General features: G+C 42.0%; 1 protein-coding gene across 2 annotated transcripts in view; it reads right to left on the bottom strand.

Moving 5' to 3' along the window:
- Nucleotides 1-21,372, bottom strand: part of MCM8 (minichromosome maintenance 8 homologous recombination repair factor) — a 36,789-nt gene that overhangs the window by 14,567 nt on the left and 850 nt on the right. For both annotated transcript variants that reach the window (XM_075563980.1, XM_075563981.1), the window contains exons 2-11: nt 15,324-15,470; nt 15,002-15,085; nt 14,243-14,325; nt 13,727-13,876; nt 12,154-12,257; nt 10,636-10,834; nt 6,772-6,857; nt 2,315-2,466; nt 1,947-2,142; nt 843-873 (exon numbers count right to left, since the gene is read on the bottom strand). In XM_075563980.1, the coding sequence (XP_075420095.1) occupies nt 843-873; nt 1,947-2,142; nt 2,315-2,466; nt 6,772-6,857; nt 10,636-10,834; nt 12,154-12,257; nt 13,727-13,876; nt 14,243-14,325; nt 15,002-15,085; nt 15,324-15,468 (1,230 nt within the window). In that variant the 5' untranslated portion in view covers nt 15,469-15,470. The remainder of the gene's footprint in view (nt 1-842; nt 874-1,946; nt 2,143-2,314; nt 2,467-6,771; nt 6,858-10,635; nt 10,835-12,153; nt 12,258-13,726; nt 13,877-14,242; nt 14,326-15,001; nt 15,086-15,323; nt 15,471-21,372) is intronic.

Here is a 21,372-nt window from a genome sequence, read left to right as displayed (position 1 = left end):
CCCTGTGAAAGGGCTGTTCGATCCCCAAAGGAGTCACGACCCACAGGTTGAGAACCACTGCTCTCAAGTAAGCCCAGTGCTATCTAATGGAGTGCAGTGTTGCCATTAGATTCTGATGCAGATGCCCATCTACAATAGAACACAGCACTGCAGGGCCCCGCGCCATTCCCACAAGTGTGAGGATCTAAAGGAGGGATGAGATCTGCTAAGGGTCATTTTGATATTTATAGCATCATTTACAAGCTAGACTGTCAACCATTTACTGTATATACTCATGCATAAGCCAAGTTTTTCAGCACGCAGTTTTTGTGGTAAAAGTAGGTGCCTCGGCTGATACTCGGGTTGGGTCATACTTGAGTATATACGGTAATTAACTACCAAACTACCTCTTTGGGAAGGCATGTGATGTTGGCTGGTATCCATGACTTCCCGGGCCTTTATGGACAGATGTTCCCACCCATCATCTGAAGGAGTCTCTGGGTGATCTAAGGGCTAATGCAATTGGCTCTAACAGAAAGGTGAGAGGTTCAAATGCACCCAGAGGAGCCAAGACAAAAAGGCATACTGATCTACTTCCCCAAATTCACTCCCTGAAATCCCTATGGGGCAAACTCTAATCTGACACACAAGGTCTCTATAAGTCAAAAATAATGCAGGAGTGACTGATTTTTGGTCTTTTTGTACTATAAGGAGCTATGGTTTGCCTCCCATGTCGCTCATTTATGAAGAATAAAGATTTATATTAAAATGAATAATTGGTCAGAAGGAATTAACTACTAATGACATTCTACATGTCACTTTTGTTTACTTTATTTTTGAGGAAAGATGCAAAAAGTACTTACTTCGTGACCAAAGATGACAGGGCAAAGTGAGCTGTAAAATAGAATGTCACTTATTAAAATTTTAAAAAATCAACCTCCATTTCTAATATCACTGATCCCTTATACCTACCATTCGATTACCTTGAATTAGCTTCAAAAATGAAAAAACACCTCCCCTCAAAAACTCAAGGAAGTTTATTCTAACAACTCATTTCTCAGAATTCTTAGCTACGCTACAAAGGGAAGCATGCTTTAAAAACTGGACCTGTATAGTGACACAGGATAACTGTATAATGTATAACTGTATAATGACACGGGATAACTGTAAAGCACCTTTAAGTAACCAATATATACCTTCTGACTCTCTCAGAATGAGCTTTTAAAGTGTCACAGGCAGGGCTTTCACTGACTAGGGCTTTAGTCTTATTTTCCTGGACACACATCTTTAGAAGCAAGCTAACACAACTGAAAGGAGAAGTAAAGCGTACAATGAGTACAGGATGTTTGTAATTGGATTTCACTTTTCCAGTTCCATTCAGTCAAAATAAGACCACAGAAGAATGGATTGGAGTACAATGTAATTACACCCAGCAGGAGGTCTAAGACAGTGATGGCACTTAGCAGAACAATGAGAGGACAGTGAATTTTAAACCATTTCAATCCGTTGGTCTGGGAGGCTTTTTGTTTAATTTTAAAATGCCAAAGAGACTCAGGTAGGAGTGCCTTACAGAAGTACAGTCATATTAATTGTCATATTGCCAGTATCTTCCACCTTCTGCGTAAGACAGTAAATTTTTCTTACTATTTCAACCGGAGGTAGGCAACCGCTTTCATCAATGACAAAATTGTCGGTACCTGCGGACCACATGTTCTCTATCAATAACGACTCCACTGAACGACCGCAGCACCACAGCATCCACAGACAACATGCAAACACTCAGCATGGCTACTTGCCAATAACACTTTACTGACAAATACGGAAACAGAAGTTTCAGGTCATGAGGGAGTCTTGATTGTTTCCACGAGTATAGTTTGTTACCATTTTGATTTACTTTGTTTTATTGTAACGGAGAGCATCCCAACATTGTATACATTTTACACAACTTTAGACAGTTCCGTACATACTTGACAATGAGCTTAAACAGATTTTCTTCCGCTTGAATCTCTTGGATGGCATAAAGGTCTTTAAGTGAGAACTCCATCAACGTCTCATGCTTAGACCCGCTCTCTGGCGTCTTTGTTTTCTGCCCTTTGCTATTGCTAATGGAATTTGCTTCAATGTACAAAAGGAACATGCATTTGTCATTCTTATTTCGGGAGCCTGGGTCAAACAGAAAGAAAAAGGCACAGTGGACTATGAATAAACCTTCATTATAAGGAAGGCTTTCATCAACTTTATAAAAACCAGGGATTCCTGAAGTGGATGGAGAATCCATCTCAAAAACAAATCATTCTTGAGGACAATCAAAATACGGGAGGCGGTAATGGCCTACCTTCTTCAGCATTAGAGACTTTGACAATTCCAGTGACAGTCACAACGTCTCCTGGGACACAGCTATCCACAAGATCATGAACAAGCTCACATTCAATTGTCCGGGGAATTCGGCCTGCTTCTCGGTGATCATCAGAACTTAGCTCCTGAATTCTAAAAAATTCAGCAATGTTCAGTTAGCATACTTACTGACTTTGGGTTATTCCTTCAGCATACTAACCATTCAGGGTCCATGTGGCATGAGGCTAGATAAAGAGCAGGCCGGGGGAAGAGAGTGCTTCTAAGATTGTTTTAGTGGCTTCCAATTGCATTCCTCCCTCCAAAACACATCAAAATGACAGTCACTGATACAGTGAAGATAGGTGCTGGAGGAGCAGACAGAAGAGTCATCAGCAAGCACAAGACATTAACCTGTCTTGTGCATTATGGTCTTTAAGATTCAGATGGAATCCAAACAACAGCAACTTGAATGGTTGGGTAGGAACCTTCTTAGGCAGGGAGTTCAAGGTGACGGGGCAGACCTACTCAGAAGAAGCTGCACAACTTGAAGAATGTCACTGAATTGTACACAGAGACTTGGGAAGATTGGTGTACTTTGTTATGTATAAGTTTCTTAAAAGATATGAATGAGATTTTAGGAGACAGTAAATGGAAATGTATTAATGGGTCAAATAAAATGAAATCCAGAATGTACACAGAAAAAGGTGACAAGAGAAGTAGGAGCCAATGCTCTCAGCAGAGTCAGAGAAAGGCTTGTAACCTGGAGTCAGCAGGGCTGGAGACTAAGGAGAAAAAGACGACAATCAACATAAGAAGGCACCATGGAACAGCTGCGGAGAATGTTTTCAGAAAGAAGCGGACAGGTGGCTGAGGAAGAATGATGGCACTTCAGCAAAGTCGTGACTCGCCCCAGCAAATCCAGAGCACTGTTGTCAGGAACAGGCGCCCACGCCCTACGAGCAGGCCTGGGCCTGGTGAGGATCTGAGAGCTCCAGGAAAAAAAGCAAAGCCTCTTCCCGCTGCATTTGACCTGCTCAACCCTAATTCCAAACCTCATTCATAAGGCAAAATCAACAGTCAGAACCCTGACCTTCTTCTAGGGTGAGGCTCTGTGAAGGAAAAAAAAATCCTACATTGACCTAACAGCAAAGGAAACCTATTCAACATTATCAAATAAGCTCCCATTCTTTACCAGACATTTGCCAAACTGAGAGAACAGAAAAAAACAAGAGGAACTAGGTAAACATTCTAGAAGACAATTCTAGAACAAAAGCAGGGCGATGACACAGCTAGTTGCATGCTCATTAAGTTTGTGAGCATCGTGGATAAAAAGGCTCCAGAAAAGGGGGAAAGCCCCCTCTTCTCAAAGGAATGAGATTCAGACCACCAGCAGACCCTCAGCAACATCACCGGACACAAAGGACAAGAGAGCATTATCTTTTAGACTGCAAGAAGGACCAAGGGGTGTATTATCTTTTAGAATGCAAGGAAAATTACAGTACACTGGTCTTCTATAGCTAGGCAAATGCCTACTCCAGGGTAAGAACGAAATAAAAAATTATCTCCACATCTGAAAGGTCCCAGAAAATTTTACTTCTCCAAAATTTCCTTGGGAAGATTCTCTAGAAAAACCATAAGTGAATCGACAAGGACAGAAAAGGAGATTCCAGAGGAAGCTGGCCTAGTCCAGCTGTGCAATGAGGCCCAGTCTTGGCGTGGCAGCAAGGCTGCGGCACAGCACAGCCAGGCTCAAGTAGGCCTCCGAAGGGTTTCTGTTTCTGTGTTTTTCAGGATGGATTCTGTGAATCCTAGCCGATACACTGTATTTATTAGAGAACAGAAAATCGTGGTGATGTGGTGGAAACATATTCTAAGAGGTTTAGAAACCTTAGAGGGAAATTCAAACACTATAAATAATTTGCAATCCAAACACAAAGCATACTAAAACATGGGAACATCTGAACCGCCAAAGCGCCGTAAGGACAGACAGCTCATTTGACTTTGAGGCTTACATTACTTTCCTTTAAGGGGCAGGGGGAAAGAAAGTAAACAACCCCCAGGACAAAAGCAAATCCAGGAGACAGAACTTGTATTTCTTTTTTCTTGGCACTTAATCACCTTTAATTCTTGGTTGAGCATTTGCCGAATCATAAAAATGTAAATGCTGCTTATTATGTTTGTTAGATGAGATGCTTGTGCAACATAAAGGCAATCTTGGTGAGAAAATTAGAAGGCGCACTGTGGGAATTTAAAAGACAAGTGACAGGAGAGAGAAGTCTGGAGGCGGAAAAGGGAGGACTGACAGCAAAGCGCCAAGGTCCTAGCTCCTGAGGGTGAAGTGCAGGAAGCAAGAGATGCAAGCAAGTGATCTAGCAGGAAGCTGCGACTGTGGCCTTCCACACGAATGGAACTTTTAAAATCATTTAAATGTATTACTTAAATAAAAACTTTAGTGCAATGCTTAGTTATTGTAGCACTGAATGCTAAAATAATAAGTTTGGAATAAATTCAACAGACATCTGCATCAGCCTCCTCCTTCCTTTCCGGCACGGGCATCCACCAACCTGCAGCCCCCGCCCCGCCAAGCCTGCTCTGACACCAGCAGTGCGGAAAGAAGCCTCCAGATAACACAGCACGCCACGCTGGCCGGATGAGTCGAGCACTAGGTTTTAGACTGTCCTTGTAAGAGTATAGATTTCCATGTGTCTGCGTTAGGAATTTTTTAAATAGAAAACTTTTTATTATATATATTTCACAACAAAATTAAGATGAAGAAAATATGGGTCTGTTTTATAAAAATCAGGCATTCCCAATTTTCTTGAAGACTTGCTAACGCTGGGCGTGCAGATCTCCGTGTTATCACCTGGGTGTAGCTAAGGGGCAGTTACTTCCTTTAGCGGGATACAGGCTCCGTTTGCCCGTTTACACTACCTGTGGGGGCTGTTGCCTCGATTCTTCTCCACACACTGACCGGTGCTCTCTCCCTGAAAAGGAGACTCTAGTAACTTGTGACTATGACAGCTTTTCCTCATAACAATATTTTAAGCTGCACCTTGATTTCAGTGAGGTTCCCTGGAAAACAGTCTCAGAGATGGGGTACAAAGCCAGTTCTTTGGAGAATGTTCTTAGGAACAACTATAAAGAGTGAAGGGAGCAGGGCTGAGCCCTAAACTGACCCAAGAGGCTCAGGGAACTGGGAGGGGCCTTCGAGTCATCTCCAACTGAAGCACAGCAGCTGGGTCTCTATAACACCATGGTGACAAGTCATTGGCCAGTCTTTAGACTAGCTTGCCCCAGGGTTGTAACCTTGGCGGAGAAAATGTCCTTCAGCTGGGGGCAATTGGAATTCTAGGAGGGGCACCACACACGGAGGAAGAGTGCCTCCGAGTGGAAGGGGTGATCTGGGCGGTCCCCACAGTGTACGCCTGCACAGGCACAGGTTATTCATAACCCCGGGTCCCCTTCAAAACACTGAGGCACCCTGAGAGCAGATAGCAGGTACACCCAACAGGAGGCCTGTGGAGTTGCTTGCAAGATTAGGAGCCCAGAGTTGGCAGCGGCCGATGACAGAATCTTCTCACATTAGGAGAAAATGAAGTCAGTCTACTCGGTCGTGACTTCAGGAGCAGGTCTGAGCAGAGAGAGAGCGTGGAATGTTTTAACACAGAGCTAAACAGAAGGAATGAAATAAAAATGACTCCACTCTCACCTCTCAGACAGCATACTCTCAACATGGGTCAGTGTCTTATTATTGCCTTTTAACTTTTAAAAACAAAAAACATCTGGAGTGTTACAGGATGGCACATTAAATTCTCTCCTGCAACATTATCTTCAGCACTGACATAATCCATTATATCGTTATCCTTATAATCTTTTTATTAAAACATGTTTAGGTTGCTTCCAATTCTTTGTTAGCCAACACTGTTTTTAAAAAAACCTGGGGACATGGGAGAAAGGAGGCAGGGAAAGGAAGTGGGTGTTAACAAAAAGTGGGTGAAGGGATGCATCGGTCAGTGTAAGACATGACAAAATAATAATAATTTATAAATTATCAAGGGTTCATAAGGGGGCAGCGAGGGAGGGGAAAAATGAGGGCTCAAGTAGAAAGCAAATGTTTTGAGAATGATGATAGCAACAAATGTGCTTGACACAATGGATGGATGTATGGATTGTGATGAGTTGTACAAGCCCCCAATAAAATGATTTTTAAAAAATTATTTACTTCTTAGTAGAAATAGGACATTCACATTTCTACATTAAAAGCATTTCTGGAATCTGAGAGAGAACAAATGACAAACAGAGGCAATTGTAAGCTCAATACAGAAACTCTTCATCAAATAAACCTCTCAATAAAGTCTATCACATACAGATAAAAATCTAAAACCGTGCATTTAGAATGCGTTGGCAGTCTGAGAGAGAGGTCTAGCCCTGCCTCTCTGGACCAGCCTGATTGCTTACTTGATCAACTGCCAGTCCATCGTAACTGTGAGAGGAGAGCTGCGGAGAGCAGTAAAGGACTTCCCTCGGCATGCCGGCACGGGACACTGCAACAACATGGCCCCACATTCAGATTTTGATCAACAGCAATCACGTCTCGGGAAAATTCAGTATCTAATGCTCCACTTTGTACGGTTTTTATAAAACTGGCCTCACAACAGTATCAGAGCACTGCACCACTCCCGTCTACAGTCATTCCATATCTCAAGTTCCAGGACATTGTCCCACCTGCTTCCTCTCTTACTCTTCTTCTTTCAGCTGTGGGCCTGTGAAATGCCTTACTTGGCCTCATTCCAAACACTTATTCCTTCCCTGTGCCCTTGCAATCTCCTCCTCCTCGAATGCCCACTCCCACCAAGTCCAGAGACCCTTCCTTTTCAAATGCCTTTCCGAGGTCTACTCAATCCCCACCTCTCCCTTCTAGCGTCTCCTACACAGTCTGTGCAAAATTTAATGTACCAGAAAGTCAATCCTTGACATAGAAGCAAGTTGTGTTCTACTCTTCCTTAGTACATTGCTGTTTGGACCGCAACATGAACGCATAGATTCATAGGCGGGGGGGGGGGGGGTGTGGGTGGAGGGGAGTGACAGATTGCATTTTCCATATATGCTTGCAGTAACATCTCCCCACAATCTTTTGCCACATCCCCTTCGACAGACGCAGTCTACCCTCTCTCCTGGGTTCTGGGCGGGCTTGTGAATCACGGTGTAGCCAGAAGAACACAACAGAAGCGATGTTGCACGACTCCCGAGGCTAGTTCATAAAAGGCAATGCCATTTCTGCCTGTCAGCCGGGCCGCTACTCCTGAAGCTGTTCAACAGCCATGTGAGCAGTTGGAGTCCTCTGAGCGGCCACACTGTGTGTGAAAGGCCAGAAGCAGCCACAGAAAGGCTACAGGGAGAGGCAGAGGTACCCAGCCAGCCCCTAGCCCTCAATCTTCTAGTTCTACCCACCATCTAACTACACTTCCCCGAGCGACCTGGAGTCCCGTCTGTCCAGCTGAGTGGTTCCTCCACACTGCTGACCCACAGGAACCATGAGAAATCATGCTATTTCAAACCACCACATTTTAGGTGATCTGTTGCAGAGCAATTGGCTAGAACAGAGATTACCAGAATTAGTTAACTTTTTGGTTACTTCAATTCAGTGACGTTTGTATTTACATAGGAACTCGCCACACCTCACTCATATTATGAACAATGTTACTACTCACTATATTAGAGGATATGTAAATACATCCAACAAATAGTTGCTAGGCAGGAGCAGGATTGAAATGCCGGCCTTTGGGCTACAGGTGGCGCCCTGAACCCTAAGTTGAGAGAACTAATAGAAGGCATTGGTTTATCAACAATCCTGATTTAGAATTAACATCTAAATCTAGCACACTTGTTAGTCCTGTAAGAGAAACCCTAGGAATGTCAAACATAAATATGTGTTGCCTTTTTAAAATTCTTCAAGAAATTATTTACTTCACTAAAGAGTCAAAGCTTTGCATGTGTGAAAAGTCAGTGTTAAATGCACTGAAGTTCAAGGATAAGTGGGAGGGCAAGTATCTGTTATAATTTTTTTTAATAAGATCAATGTCAATATAATAGTCTAGAACTGGTACAGGACTAGCAAAATGAAACAGACTTACCTGTCTATAGGAGCACAGTTATTCTTCAATGGAAACACAGTTAAATTTAATAAATGGTGATAGGAAGACTGCTTTTTCATCTGAATAATAAAATTAAATCCTTAGCTTTTTTTTTTTTACCAAGGAGCCCGTGTGGCACAGTAGGTTAAGCGTTGGGCTGCTAACTGAAAGGCCAACAGTTCAAAACCACCAACTACACATGGGAGACCTGAGACAGTCAGTTTACTTTAGTAAAGATTTACAATGGAAACCCCAGGGAGCAGTTCTGCTCTGTCCTACATGGTCACTATGAGTTGGCATTGACTCATGGCAGTGGGTTTTAGCTCTACACTATTCACGAGATTCCAGAGGAGCTAAATATCTGAATGTGAAAAACAAAAGTGTTAGAAGAAAACTGAAGAGATATGTTTGTAACACTTGAATGAGAAAGGCCATAAAATGTGAAAGTTATGTGGCAAGTGACTGATCAATGTGTCAAAAGGCAAAACTGTAGCACAAAAATAAAAACATAAAGTTCATAGATAGTCCAAGAAGAGATTTCTGTAATGTATATAACCAGCAATGATTAGTATCTAGAATACATAAAGAATAGCAGCTAGACACAGAAAAATCAACAAGGAGGAAACTTCATGGCCAGTAAAGACATGAAAAGATATTCAACCTTAAAAAAGATGTTCAACATTAAAAATGAACTATCTTAACACATCAATCAGACTGGCAAAAATTAAAAAGCCTGAAAACTCCAAGTGTAATGAAGGGATGGGGAAATGACAATAGTGAACACTTTCTTGTAGGGGGTCGAATCGCTATTCAGCAGAGTAATAAGAAAGATCTAAAGAAGCGTTCAGATAAGCTTATGGTGTGGGGGGAAAATCCCTCTGGAAGGACACAAGCACAAGAAGAGTCAATCATCTGTACAGCACCACTCACAACAGCAGACAGCTACTACCCACGTGAATGGTCGCCACTACAAAATGGATAAGTAGGGTTACTCATTCAGTGGGCTAGCGCGTACTGTAAACATGAAAAATATGTCTATCAACAGGCGGGAGGGGCAGCGCAGAATGTTATATTCAGTACACCATTTATATAAACAACACAACAAAACGAACGCTACACAGAGTCAAGACTTCCCGACCTCTTATTCTTTTCCAGAGTTGGCTTTGCTATCTTCGAACTTCAGTAATTAAACATCTATTAAGCTTATACTCCTCAAGTACACAAGTGAAGATCTGAGGAATCTGTGTTGTTTTCAGCACAGAGGTGGCCTCTGGGGAAGAGGTGGGAAAGGGAACAATGAGGCTCCAACCTTACAAGATTAGTAATTTGCCAACTCAGAATGGAAGGAGGTACATTCTTTATGCTGTATCACTGCTACTTAGTGTTGTATTGTCTGTAACTTTGTAGTTTTATATTTTATTGTTTTAAAAAAACCAAAGCAAGAAATTAAGAACATAATACATACCACATCCAAAACAGCAGAAGCAGTAAAGGAAAGAAGATTTGTTGGATGCACCGGTGAAATAAAAGCACAGAAGTGTGAATAAAAATGACACTCATTAATTCTAGGATAATGATGTCGTGATTATGGAAGGGGCAAGAAGTAAAAAGGACGTCAATTATCATATTAGGGGTATCTCAGAAGTGTCATGCAGTTGGAGGTCCCCCTCTTGAAGCTCTGTGGTATGTTTTTCTGTTCATCGATACATGAAAACCAGGATTGATGAGCCTATAAAGACAGCAAGTAGAATAAGGGTTTCGGGGGTGGCGGGGCAGGTGAAGAGGAGACCCTACGTCAAGGAGTCCATGCAGAAAAAGAACGTTTTGGAAACGGATTGTGGTAGCAACTGTACAATTCTACTTGACGTGACTGAACTCTGGAATGATATGATGTATATATTAAAAGAGACAGTATTAAACCATTAGGAAACACCCTCTGTAAATCGATTTCCCTTCTTTCCTCAGGCAACTATCTTCCAAGCCACAGTCAACTGCAACTCACAATGAGCCTGTCCAGGTGTGTTGGATGAGAGTCCTAAGTAAACACGGGAGTAGACGGCATCACTTATTTCCTGGGGAGTAGCAGCTGGTAGGCTTGAACCACCAGCGTAGCAGCTACCAGTCCTTCCAATACCTGACAGCGCCACCTGGGCTTCCTAAGGCAAACACTTACAGAACGTGGTATTACCTTTGTGGGAAGAGCATATTTTCCATCTGTAAGAGAAAAGCTCTGAATTTCTCCACATGCAGCACACAAAAAAGCCATCTTGGTGCAAAGGGGCTTTATATTACTGACTCGGACCACTGTTCCTCTAAGAGCAATGTATTTCCCATAGTAATTTGCTCGGACACTCTTGAGCTGTGTCAAGGGCTCATAGTTGTACACCCTAAAAACAAACACAGGAATGCGTTTAGCTATGAATTTACAATGAAGAGAAAGTTGTCTATCTTTTCATAAGCTTCTTTTAGGAGCAAGTACAGGATATTCGGGGGTGGGGAGCACTAGAACGGATCATGACTGCACAACTCATATTGAAGGTGATTTAACCATGGGAGGGAGGGCAAGGCTCTAAGACAGATGCGGTGGTGACTGTACAATTCCCCTTGGTATGATTCAATGATTGAACTACTCAGTTGTATGATATGTAAATTAAGTTCCATTTAAATTTTGGGGGGGAAAAAAGATATTCAAACTCCATTACTCCTACATGTCTCAGAAATCTCACAATAAAATCATTTAAAACTAATAATTTCTAAACTTTCCCTTTACTTCTGTGTCCCACAGGCTGTTCTCTGGGGAAAGAAGAAGCCATATTGCCAAAAGGGAAGCCTATAGGTGCTACATCGTCTGGGTGTCTAGCTTTTAAAGAGAACGTTTATGAAGTGTCCTCTATAAAATGCAGAGGAAACTCAAAACCCTAATGGCAGCCTCTATTCACCTCTTACAGACAAACTCCGAGGCCATCCTTGGAGAGAGCACTTCCCAAGGGAAGGCCTTCCAACTTCATACTGCAAATGTAAGTAGGCATTCTTTTCCAAGAGGAAGCCTCATCAGATACATTGGACTGTCCGATACAGGAGACTGGACAAGAGTCAATCAGAAAAATGCCCAAGAAAAGAACCTGCCATGTAGTCACGGGTGCAGCTCTTGCTGACAGAACCGCTGAGAGGAATGAGAAACCTGGAGCTGGAAGGCTCGGTGAGGAGAGGCTATTATCCAGGCAGCCCCAGGAGGGAAACAAGGCTCACTGAGCACCTCAAAAGATGGTACTGGCTGCTGCCTCACAAAGGCTAAATGAAAGAGCAGGCAGTTTGGACTCCCAGAGTTGGTGGGACACAGTAAGGTGGTGCCTGAGACTCACAAAGATCAGCTGCTACCATTGCCTTTGCTCCCTGTGTCTACAGAAACTTAATAATAACAAAATCTAAACACACCAGTTAATGGATTACATAGGTAGTAAACGTACACATCTGTCTTGGTAAGTAAGTAAAACTGTTCAGATATTTTCACGAGTTGGGATATCAATGTAGGCAGAAGAGCCTCATTTCTGTCAGGGTTTACTTTAGCATAATGCTCAATGACAGCAAAGAAACAACTCATCTCCTTCTTCCTGATTTCTTTTGCTCTGTAAAATGAGACGTTCATTCTGAATCAATCTTCAGTGCCTTCCTCTAACTAGCACTTTAATACAAGCAAAGCCCTCACCTGGAGTGAATGTGCGGCACATTGACCATGGTATCACCGTCGCTAGACAACCCTTCTTGGGCTTGCAATTCAGCTGCATGTTTTTCAAGGTCCTGTGTTAATATCTAAAAGGGATATTTACTCAAAGTTGGAAACCAAAATAGAGTCTGTGCAGAACTTCTTCACTGAATGTGATGGCTGTAAACAATTCAAGTACAATATGAACAACTTCAAATTTGGTATGTAATATAACTGATCTCACCTTCAGAGATCAATTCACCCCAGTATCCCAACAATAGGCTTAAACATATCAAACATCCTGGCATTGGCTAGGGACCAAGCAATGCTTTGTTCACCATGAGTCAGAGTTGACTGGACAACTAACAACAGTTCTACAGTGGGTTATGTTTTGCCTAGTATCCCTATACCTTCTGCCCCAATTAGACATACTAGTAAAAGACCAAATGAGACCCCAAAGCCAACACCTGTTAGATGAATGCTGGTGGGGGGGGGGGATAAATAAATAAATATCTAGCTTCTCCATATTCACTAAGCAAGATGGAGAAAATAAAGATGTCTTAGAAATAGCACCTTCTTGCCACCTGACAAATAAAGGATCTTGTCACTTGCCTCTGAATCACCTAATACTTTATGGGTGCTTCTTCTGAGATTGCCTGCTGGTTTAAAAAATGCTTTCACATATGTTATCATCTTGTCCTAAGAAAAATTCAGGCAGCCATAGTGCATCTATTATTTTCCTTTTTCATCTGGATCACTCAGAGAGGTTACGTGACCAAATACCATAGGACCTACATGCGGGGTTGACTTTTTTGTTCCATGCTCATTACTGATAAACCTTGGTCCCTTATCTTCTCTATGAGTGCATAGGTCCTTGAAGCCAAGATTTAATTTCTGCACAGTCTTTAATTAAACTAATCCAAGTACGTTAAAAATAAATCTGATACAGTAATTCGCCAGGGTACGAAAGCCTGGCTTACAGACAACTTGCACTTGCCCTTTAAAGTTATATACATTTGACTATCCTTTGACATGATTGAAAAAAGGTTAACACCCAACCCACCCCCCGTCATATAGTTGATCCCAACTCATAGTCTTTACACACCCCGGGAAGTGCCCGTGGGCTTGAGGCTGTAAATCCGCATGCGTGAACCTGTTGAGGTCAGCTTCTCGGTGGGCAGCTAAGTGCTTTAACCAGCAAGTCACCAGAGCCCCTATAACCAGCCCACTAGCAGCAAATTCTTTGTCCCAATCACCTTTCTTTGTAGCAGTGCAGCGCTTTCTCAGCACACTGCAAAGGCTTCAAGCCTTGTCTTGCACTAAAGCAAGACTAAGTAAGAAGCATATGCACCTGTTTCAACGTCTAAGTTCAATTAATGACATACTTGGAAATGGCGCTTGTCAGTATTCTGGGGACGGCCTGTATTTAGGTAAATTGTATAAGCGCTGAATCTTTTAGGTCAGAACTTCTCCCTAAATTCTAGCCAACATCTGGTGGTAGCAGTTCAGTATCTTTTGCATAAGGTATTGCCACTGCGAATCTCCCTTTGAAATTCTGCATGAAGTAAATATTTACCTGATGTATTGCCAGACCCATGCAGGCCAAGGTTTTCTCAGGTGTGTCCTTTAGTTCATTTGAAACATTCGGTATCAAGTTAGTGACTTCATCATCTTGTGTCAGTTCTTTAAAATCAACCAAAATACTTCCCTTTCTTTCTATTTCATCCTATAAAATATCAAAATATGGAGATGATCACTGATTATTTTCTGTCACCTACCATCACTAAGTGTTCAATTACCTACTTTGAGAAAGCATGTAATGTTAGATGTTAACTTACACTTCTTAAGGACACTATGAAGTGAGCATTAATTTATAATGTTTATAACAGGAGAGAACCAGCATCTCTCTCCAGGCAGTAGATAAGGCATCTGTCCACCAAAGCTTACATTGCAGGTAAATGGCAGAGCTGGCCCTGAACGAAGGCAGTCTGACTCCAGTGTGTCTGATCACAGTCAGCAGCACCTCAAATACGTGGTTCAGTAAGATGACACATAAAGGTGGACTAACACCTTTGCTGTGCAGGAATCTTACCTTATCGTATAAATCAATGTGTTTTGTGAAAAACTTTTCAAATGCTTGGATCTTCTCAATCAATGGAGAGCTATCACTGTAAACTAATCCAACAATAGAGTATTAGCACCATCATGAGGCAATACAAGCATATTGGTCATGAGACAAAAGAAATATCACATACATTATAGACAGTCCCCCCACCCTAATTTCTTTGTATTCCAATTACATTGAGAAGAAAACGTGTCAAAGGTATATTTAAGATTCTAAAACAAGTTTATATTTGTATAATTTGAAATTCAGGCAGGAAATGTATCTCTTTTTGAAAGTGCCAACATGGAGGGATCTTTTTGTCCTGAATCAGACAATACAGCATATTAATTCAAAGAGAATACATGATAGTTTAAATCACAAATCATAATAAGGTTAAAGCCAACACATGAACTCTTATTCTGAGAGCTGAGAACAATCAGTCTTTGCAAGGTAAATCCTACTCGTCCAAATTGCTATCTTTACATCCGATTCCCTGAATTAAATTCCCATTTTGAAATGCTTTGTATGGTCTATGTTCTCCTGATTGAAACAAAAGCTAAATATAATGCTCTAGAAACTTAAACATCACCTAATTGTTTGGGTGAATTAAGACAACAGGGGGGAAACATGACTACAGAGGGGAATAATATTATCAGTAAGCTCAATGAATTACAATACTATGAGTTAATAGCATCCCATGAACAAGAAAATACAATTTATGGTCTTTTTCCAAGTTTTTTGCTCTACCTTCAGAGAAATAAAGCTTCCAGCCTTTATATGGTATGAACCGATCCAATGCTGACTGTTGCAGCGAAGACTGTGGGGGGTGTTCTGGGGGGAGGAAAAAAAGTACTAAGTTAGTACAAATAGAAAATTGCTTTTTCACACTGCCACTCCGTTCAACAATGAGAGTCCAGTATGACATTTATAAAATATCTGAATAAGAGGTTTCAGTAAGAATTTTAGATATTACCACTCAAATACTAGTTAAGGTACAGTATCAAGTAAGAGGCTGACATTGGAGTGGCCAGCCTTGTACGAGAGACACGCGGGGCTGAACCTCACCTACCAGAAGCAGGCTTCCCTGTGGCTTTGCCCAGGTGAGCGCCGTGTTCTCTTTCTTTCCGCTTTCCTGGATAGTTCCCACCTCGTCCTCTTTTCCAGCTTTGAAATCTTCCTCGTGCAAATCCTCTGCCTCTGTACTCTCCACTCATGCCTTTTAAAAGGAAAAGAAAGTCTTCACCGAAAGACCCCCCCCTAAAGTGTATTAGCATAGTACATAAGTAAAACCAATATAGTCAAGCTGGACATTAGCAAACAGATTTGCAACGCTGGACATTGTGGCACAAACCCCAATCTGGATCACTCCTCCAATCCCCACCTCTTTTTAAGGTAGGCAGTAATATGTTGCTGTTGAATCAAGTCTGAGGGTAAGTCAAAAACTGTTACTAGGATTCCAGTTCATACTTGCATGGGTTTATTCTACACAAAACATGTTTAACCTTGTCCCTGTGGCCAGTGTATATACACAGGTCTCGGTGAAACATCTTCGTCTCATTAAGTCTCATTCACTAAAACGAAATCTACTGCCTTCTAGTCGATTCCAGGTTATAGTGACCTTATAGGATGCGACCCTTTCCTCCAAAGGATTTTTCATGGCTGTAAATTGATTTGGGAGAAGACAGCCTCATCATTCTCCAAAGGAGCAGCTGGTAGGTTTGAATTGGTGACTTTGAAGTTAGCAGGGCAACTATTGTTAGGGGGCGTAAAAACAATGGCCAATAAAAACAGTAGTCCCAGAGAAGATCTACTGAGTAAGTTAAATTGAAGGCAGAGAGGTCAGCAGATTATGACTACTCCTTTTGGGGATAACAAAGGGGTCATATGATAGAGTTCTTAAAGGATGTAGGATGATCGTGGGGCTTACCAGGAATAATATTTAAGAAAAATCGATAATTTCCAAGGAAAGTTGCACAATGGATTTTTTTTCTCCGTCACAACGACATACCTGCTCATTCTTCCAGGGGAGCAAGGGCTGTCCTACAGAATCTCACTGGGAAATCTACTACAACCACCCTACAGCCCTCATGTTCCTCTTCAGACTATTTTGTGGCCAAAACAAAGAAGATTGAAAAAGCACGATTTGAGTCCTGTGGAGATGCCAAAATTGCTGTTCTGGTATAAATTGAAGAGCACAGAATTTGGGTGGGGGGGTTGGGTTACAAAGATGGAAGCACTGCCTTCAAAAGTATAAAAACCTAATGCAGACCTAGAACTCTTTATAGGCTTTTTTTTTTTTCATGTCTATCTATGTAAGATAGGCAGGATAAACAATCCTGAGGAGAAAACAAAGGGATCGAAGGTACCCAGAGAATATGGGAAAGGGGAAGGTGGGGGAAAGGAAGGGGAGCCAAAAAACCCAGGGACAAGGGCCAAAAAGAGATCTAAAACCAATAAGGAGGGAATTGAATGTCTGGGGGAGTTTGATTAAGTGAAATGTAGCCAAGAGGAATTACTGAGTCAAATGATGGTGGGACGTGATAATGGGACAGAAGAAAAGTAAAAGAAAATAGAGAAAAGAACTAGGAGGCAAAAGACATTGATAGGTCTAAATATAGGCAGGTACATATGTAAATATATTTATATAATGATAGGGATGTAGGTCTATGTATATATATTTGTGTTAAATATTAAGGTAACAGCCGGACATTGGCCTCTACTCAAGTACTCCCTCAACACAAGAACACTTTGCTCACAGAACCTGGCATGCTGTGATACTCACCTTCCAGACACCATCACCAAAGACAAAATGGGTGCAAAAGCAAATGTGGTGAAGAAAGCTGATGGTGCCTGGCTATTAAAAATATAGCATCTGGGGTCTTAAAGGCTTGAAGATAAACAAGCGGCCATCTAGCAGGGAAGCAACAAAGCCCACAAGGAAGAAGCACACCAGCCTGTGTAATCACGAGGTGTCAACAGAATCAGGTAACAGAAGACCCAGAACAATCATATTGATGCAAATGAGGGGGGTCAGAATGGAGACCCAAAACCCATCTGTAGACAATTGGACATCCCCTCACAGAAGGGTCACAAGGAAGGGACAGTCAGCCAGGGTGCAGTATAGCACTGATGAAACATACAACATTCCTCCAGTTCTTTAATGCTTAATGCTTCCTCATCCCCACTATCATGACCCCAGCTCTACCTTAAAAATCCAGCTAGACTGGAGCATATACACTGGTACAGATAAGAGCTCTTGGCACATAGAATCCAGAACAAACTCCTCAGGCATAGTAATGCGAGTGGGGATACCAAGAAGACAGGGGGAAGGTGGAGGAAGAAAGGAGGAACTGATCACAATGATCAACATATAATCCCCACCCCACCCCCCACCACCACCGAGGGATCAAGCAACAGAAACATGGGTGAAGGGAGACAGTGAAGGGTGTAGGAAAATAGTAATAATTTATCAAGAGTTCACGATGGTGAGAGGGTGGAGGAGGGAGGGGGAAAAAAAAGAGAAGCTGATACCAAGGGCTCAAGTAAAAAGAAAATGTTTTGAAAATGATGGCAACATATTCACAAATGTGCTTGATTACAATTGATGTACGAATTGTGATAATAGCTGTAAGAGCCCGCAATAAAATTATTTATATAAAAAATTAAAATAATAAACAAAATGGAGTGTATGTCAAGGACCAATAGCTTCATGTTTTGATATTTCTGTTAATAAAGGGGTCCTAGTAGAATAGTGGTTACTCATTGGGCTGTGATCAGCAAGGTCAGATGTTTGCAAACACCAGCTACTCGGAGGGAGACAGGGCTTTCTATTCCCATAACAGTTATAACCTCAGAAAATCACAGGGGTAGTTCTACCCTGTCCCATAGGGTCATTATGAGTCAACATTACTTCCGTGGCAGTGTTTTTATAATATGATTTAATAAGGGTTCCTAACATTTTGTAGCAATACTTTTGACTTACTCGTGTACACGAAACACTCACAGGATAAAAAGTACTGATTTTTAGCAGTTCTCATGGTACAAATGAAAATGAGGCCAGAGGGAGAAAAGCTGACCAAGAGCAGCACCTCTTATTGTATGCACACCCTGTTTGCACAGTCCCACCCCCAATCATCGCTCCCCCCCCCCCCCGTCATTTAGTGGGAGCTAGAGAGTTCAGTGTAAGAGCCACAGTAAGAAATTTCACTCTTCCACACCACCACCTCCTCCTGTTTTCTGTCTCCGTTCCTTCTTCTAAACTCTATCCTATTGTACATGCTGCCCCCTTGGTCTCAAATGGCCCAGTATTTCAATAACAACAATGCTTTATTCCCCTTATAGGCTTGTCTATTATTTGGCTGAAAACTGAATCACAGGAGTGAGCTCCATTCCAGACTTGAAGAGTGACCAAGAACTATAATCTCAGGGGATCCCCGAGTCTCTGTCCAGCCAGCAAGCCTGGTTCCCTTCATGGTTTTGAGTTTGGTTCCATGTTTCTCCTGTTCTACCCAGGGTTCCTAACATAACCCTTATAGAACAGAGGACAGTGGTAGCCAGACACCCCTAGTTCTTGTGGTCTCAGGGCAATGGAGACTGATATTTGTGTGTTCCACTAACACATTGAACTAATTGTTTCCATGCGTCTTTGATTTTCATTACTCTTCTTTCCTCTGGATAGGCAGAGACCAATAGTTGTAGGCTATTGGCTGTGCAGCTTTTAAGATTCCAAGCACTACTCATCAAATTGGATGTTGCGTTTCTGGGCTATGTTTAGCCAGCTGACCTTAGTGTTCCAAGAGTATGGATTTGAGGCCCCAGACCCAGCACATTCCCCTCGGTGCCTGATCGTCATCAAGAAGTTTGTACCCATGCACACTCCATGGAGATAGATTTAGCAAAGGCTAATTACCCACATCAAGTATCTGTTAAATCTACACACGTGACTTCACTCCTACTCTTCCCCCAACCCAAGTCCGCGTGTGTACCCACATTTCTACTCATACGGACAATTATGATTTTCATTTTTACAGGATTGTGCATACAAGTGTGTGAAATGAGATTTCTTACTATGGTTCTTCCATCCATGTCTCTGTAACCACCAAATGACTGGGTGGACTATGCAAACTGGGAGTGTGACAACCTAAGACAGGGAACAGGCCAGTTTTACCACACACCAGGCCATAGAAAGAGGCATACCTGAAACCTGACTAGAGAATTATTGGGACTACCAAAGAAGAAAAGCTACTAGTAGAGCATGTTTGAGATCTTACCCTGCTTGAAATGGCAGAGACAATAGAGGCCAGCCCACACCAAGACCAGAGCAAGGAAAGGAGATCACGAGACAGAGCAGAAGAACACCGCTGAGACTGAGATTGGAAGACAGAGCAACAGGTGGGCTTCCTCGCTCATGGAGTCGAGGCCAAGGGATCAAATGGCTGAGGACCAGAGACTTGGATGCTACCTAAGGAGAGTTGTTGCTGTGCACCAAAGACTGTATCTTCAATTTTTACGATGCTGTTTTCTTCCCTAATAACTCCCCATGATTGTGAATGCTGTCTGTGAGTTCTGTATGGCCATGACCAGATTATCAAACCCAGCAGAGAGGGAGAGTGCCGTGGGAAGAATGGTGTCAGGATAGGGTAAAGACAGAGGGAAGGCATGTCTGACCTCTGCCTTGTGGCAATTGGGCTTGGGCTGCTGTGGAGATGGATCCTTCTCCCTTGTGTAGCCGGAGGCCACATTCTGCATCATTTTCCCAACAGTAGTTACCTCTATGGCCTCTAACCTGCACTCCTCCCAGTGTGCTCACTCACCTCCATCGTTCTTGGTCAATCTCTCTATTGTAACTGCCTTTCCCTTCACCCAAGCTCTTGGAATCCACTTGACTTCCACTCCATTTCCAAGTTCTGTAACCACACTATTTCCTCTTTTTACTTTGCAATGGCCTTCACTAAAATTGCTATCGCTGGTTGCCAATTTTCAGTGTAGTAAATCTGCTTTACTTTGGATGCTTCCATATCTGGGTTGCTTTCTCCCAGGCATTGTCATGCATGGTAATCACAGGACGCTGTTTGCCAGTCCTCTATCCAAATAACTTCCTGTAGTATTTCTTGTAAGGTCAGTCTGATATTTGCAAATGCCTTTTATTGGTTTATCTTGAAATGTTCTAATTTTGGCGTGATATTTGAGGGACAATTCACTGGGTATAAGATTACTGCTTGTTTAAGTTTTTTCTTCCAGTTCCATATGCATCATACTATTGCTTTTTATACCTGCTGGTTTGTACTGAGAAATCAGAGGTTAGTTTTATTTGCTAGCCAACAATTCACCCATCTATTTCCACTCTTGTTGTTTCTTCTAGCATTTATTTAAGCCCCTTCCCTATTCTTCCTGAAGTCCATGGTTTCAAGACTCTTATCCATGTATCTCTCATGGCTTTGTTTCTTAGTCATGTTTTCCTAGATCGCCATCTTGCCAGAAGAGTTTTTGCAGCTTTTAACTAAATTTTTTTTAAAGAAACATTTTAAAAAGCAGATCTATATATGATAATACATGATAAAAATTGCCTTTTGTTTCTATTCATTCTATTTTGTATATAGAGGCTAATTCGCTTTTATTGAACTCACAGCTATGCCAGAGTAGCAATAAAACAAAATATGAATGACCTTCAAAAATGGGCTTTACCCTCAAGAACAGTAGGAGCAGGGATGTCATGAGGATGGGGGGATGGTGGTGGTGAAGGGAACCCATCACAAGGTTGGCTATATAGCCCACACCCCAGGGGGATGAATAACAGAAATGTGGGTGAAGGGAGACAATGGATAGTGTAAGACATGAATAACAATAATACATAATTGAGCAAGGATTCACGAGGTAGGAAGAGAGGGGGAAAGAGAGGAGCTGATACCAAGGACTCAATAGAAAAATGTTTTGGAAATGTTGATGGCAACATATGTACAAGTGTGCTTAATACAACTGAATATGGACTGCCATAAGATTGCTAGGAAACCCTAATCATTTTGTATATAAGCACTTTTTTATATACGGTATACACACATTTTTAAAAAGGTTTTTTAAAAAGGCCAAATTCTAAGGACAAAAAATATATACCCATACAC

Source organism: Tenrec ecaudatus, chromosome 12, assembly GCF_050624435.1.
Source record: "Tenrec ecaudatus isolate mTenEca1 chromosome 12, mTenEca1.hap1, whole genome shotgun sequence".
Lineage (NCBI taxonomy): Eukaryota > Metazoa > Chordata > Mammalia > Afrosoricida > Tenrecidae > Tenrec > Tenrec ecaudatus.
This window is presented reverse-complemented; position numbering and strand designations above follow the sequence as displayed.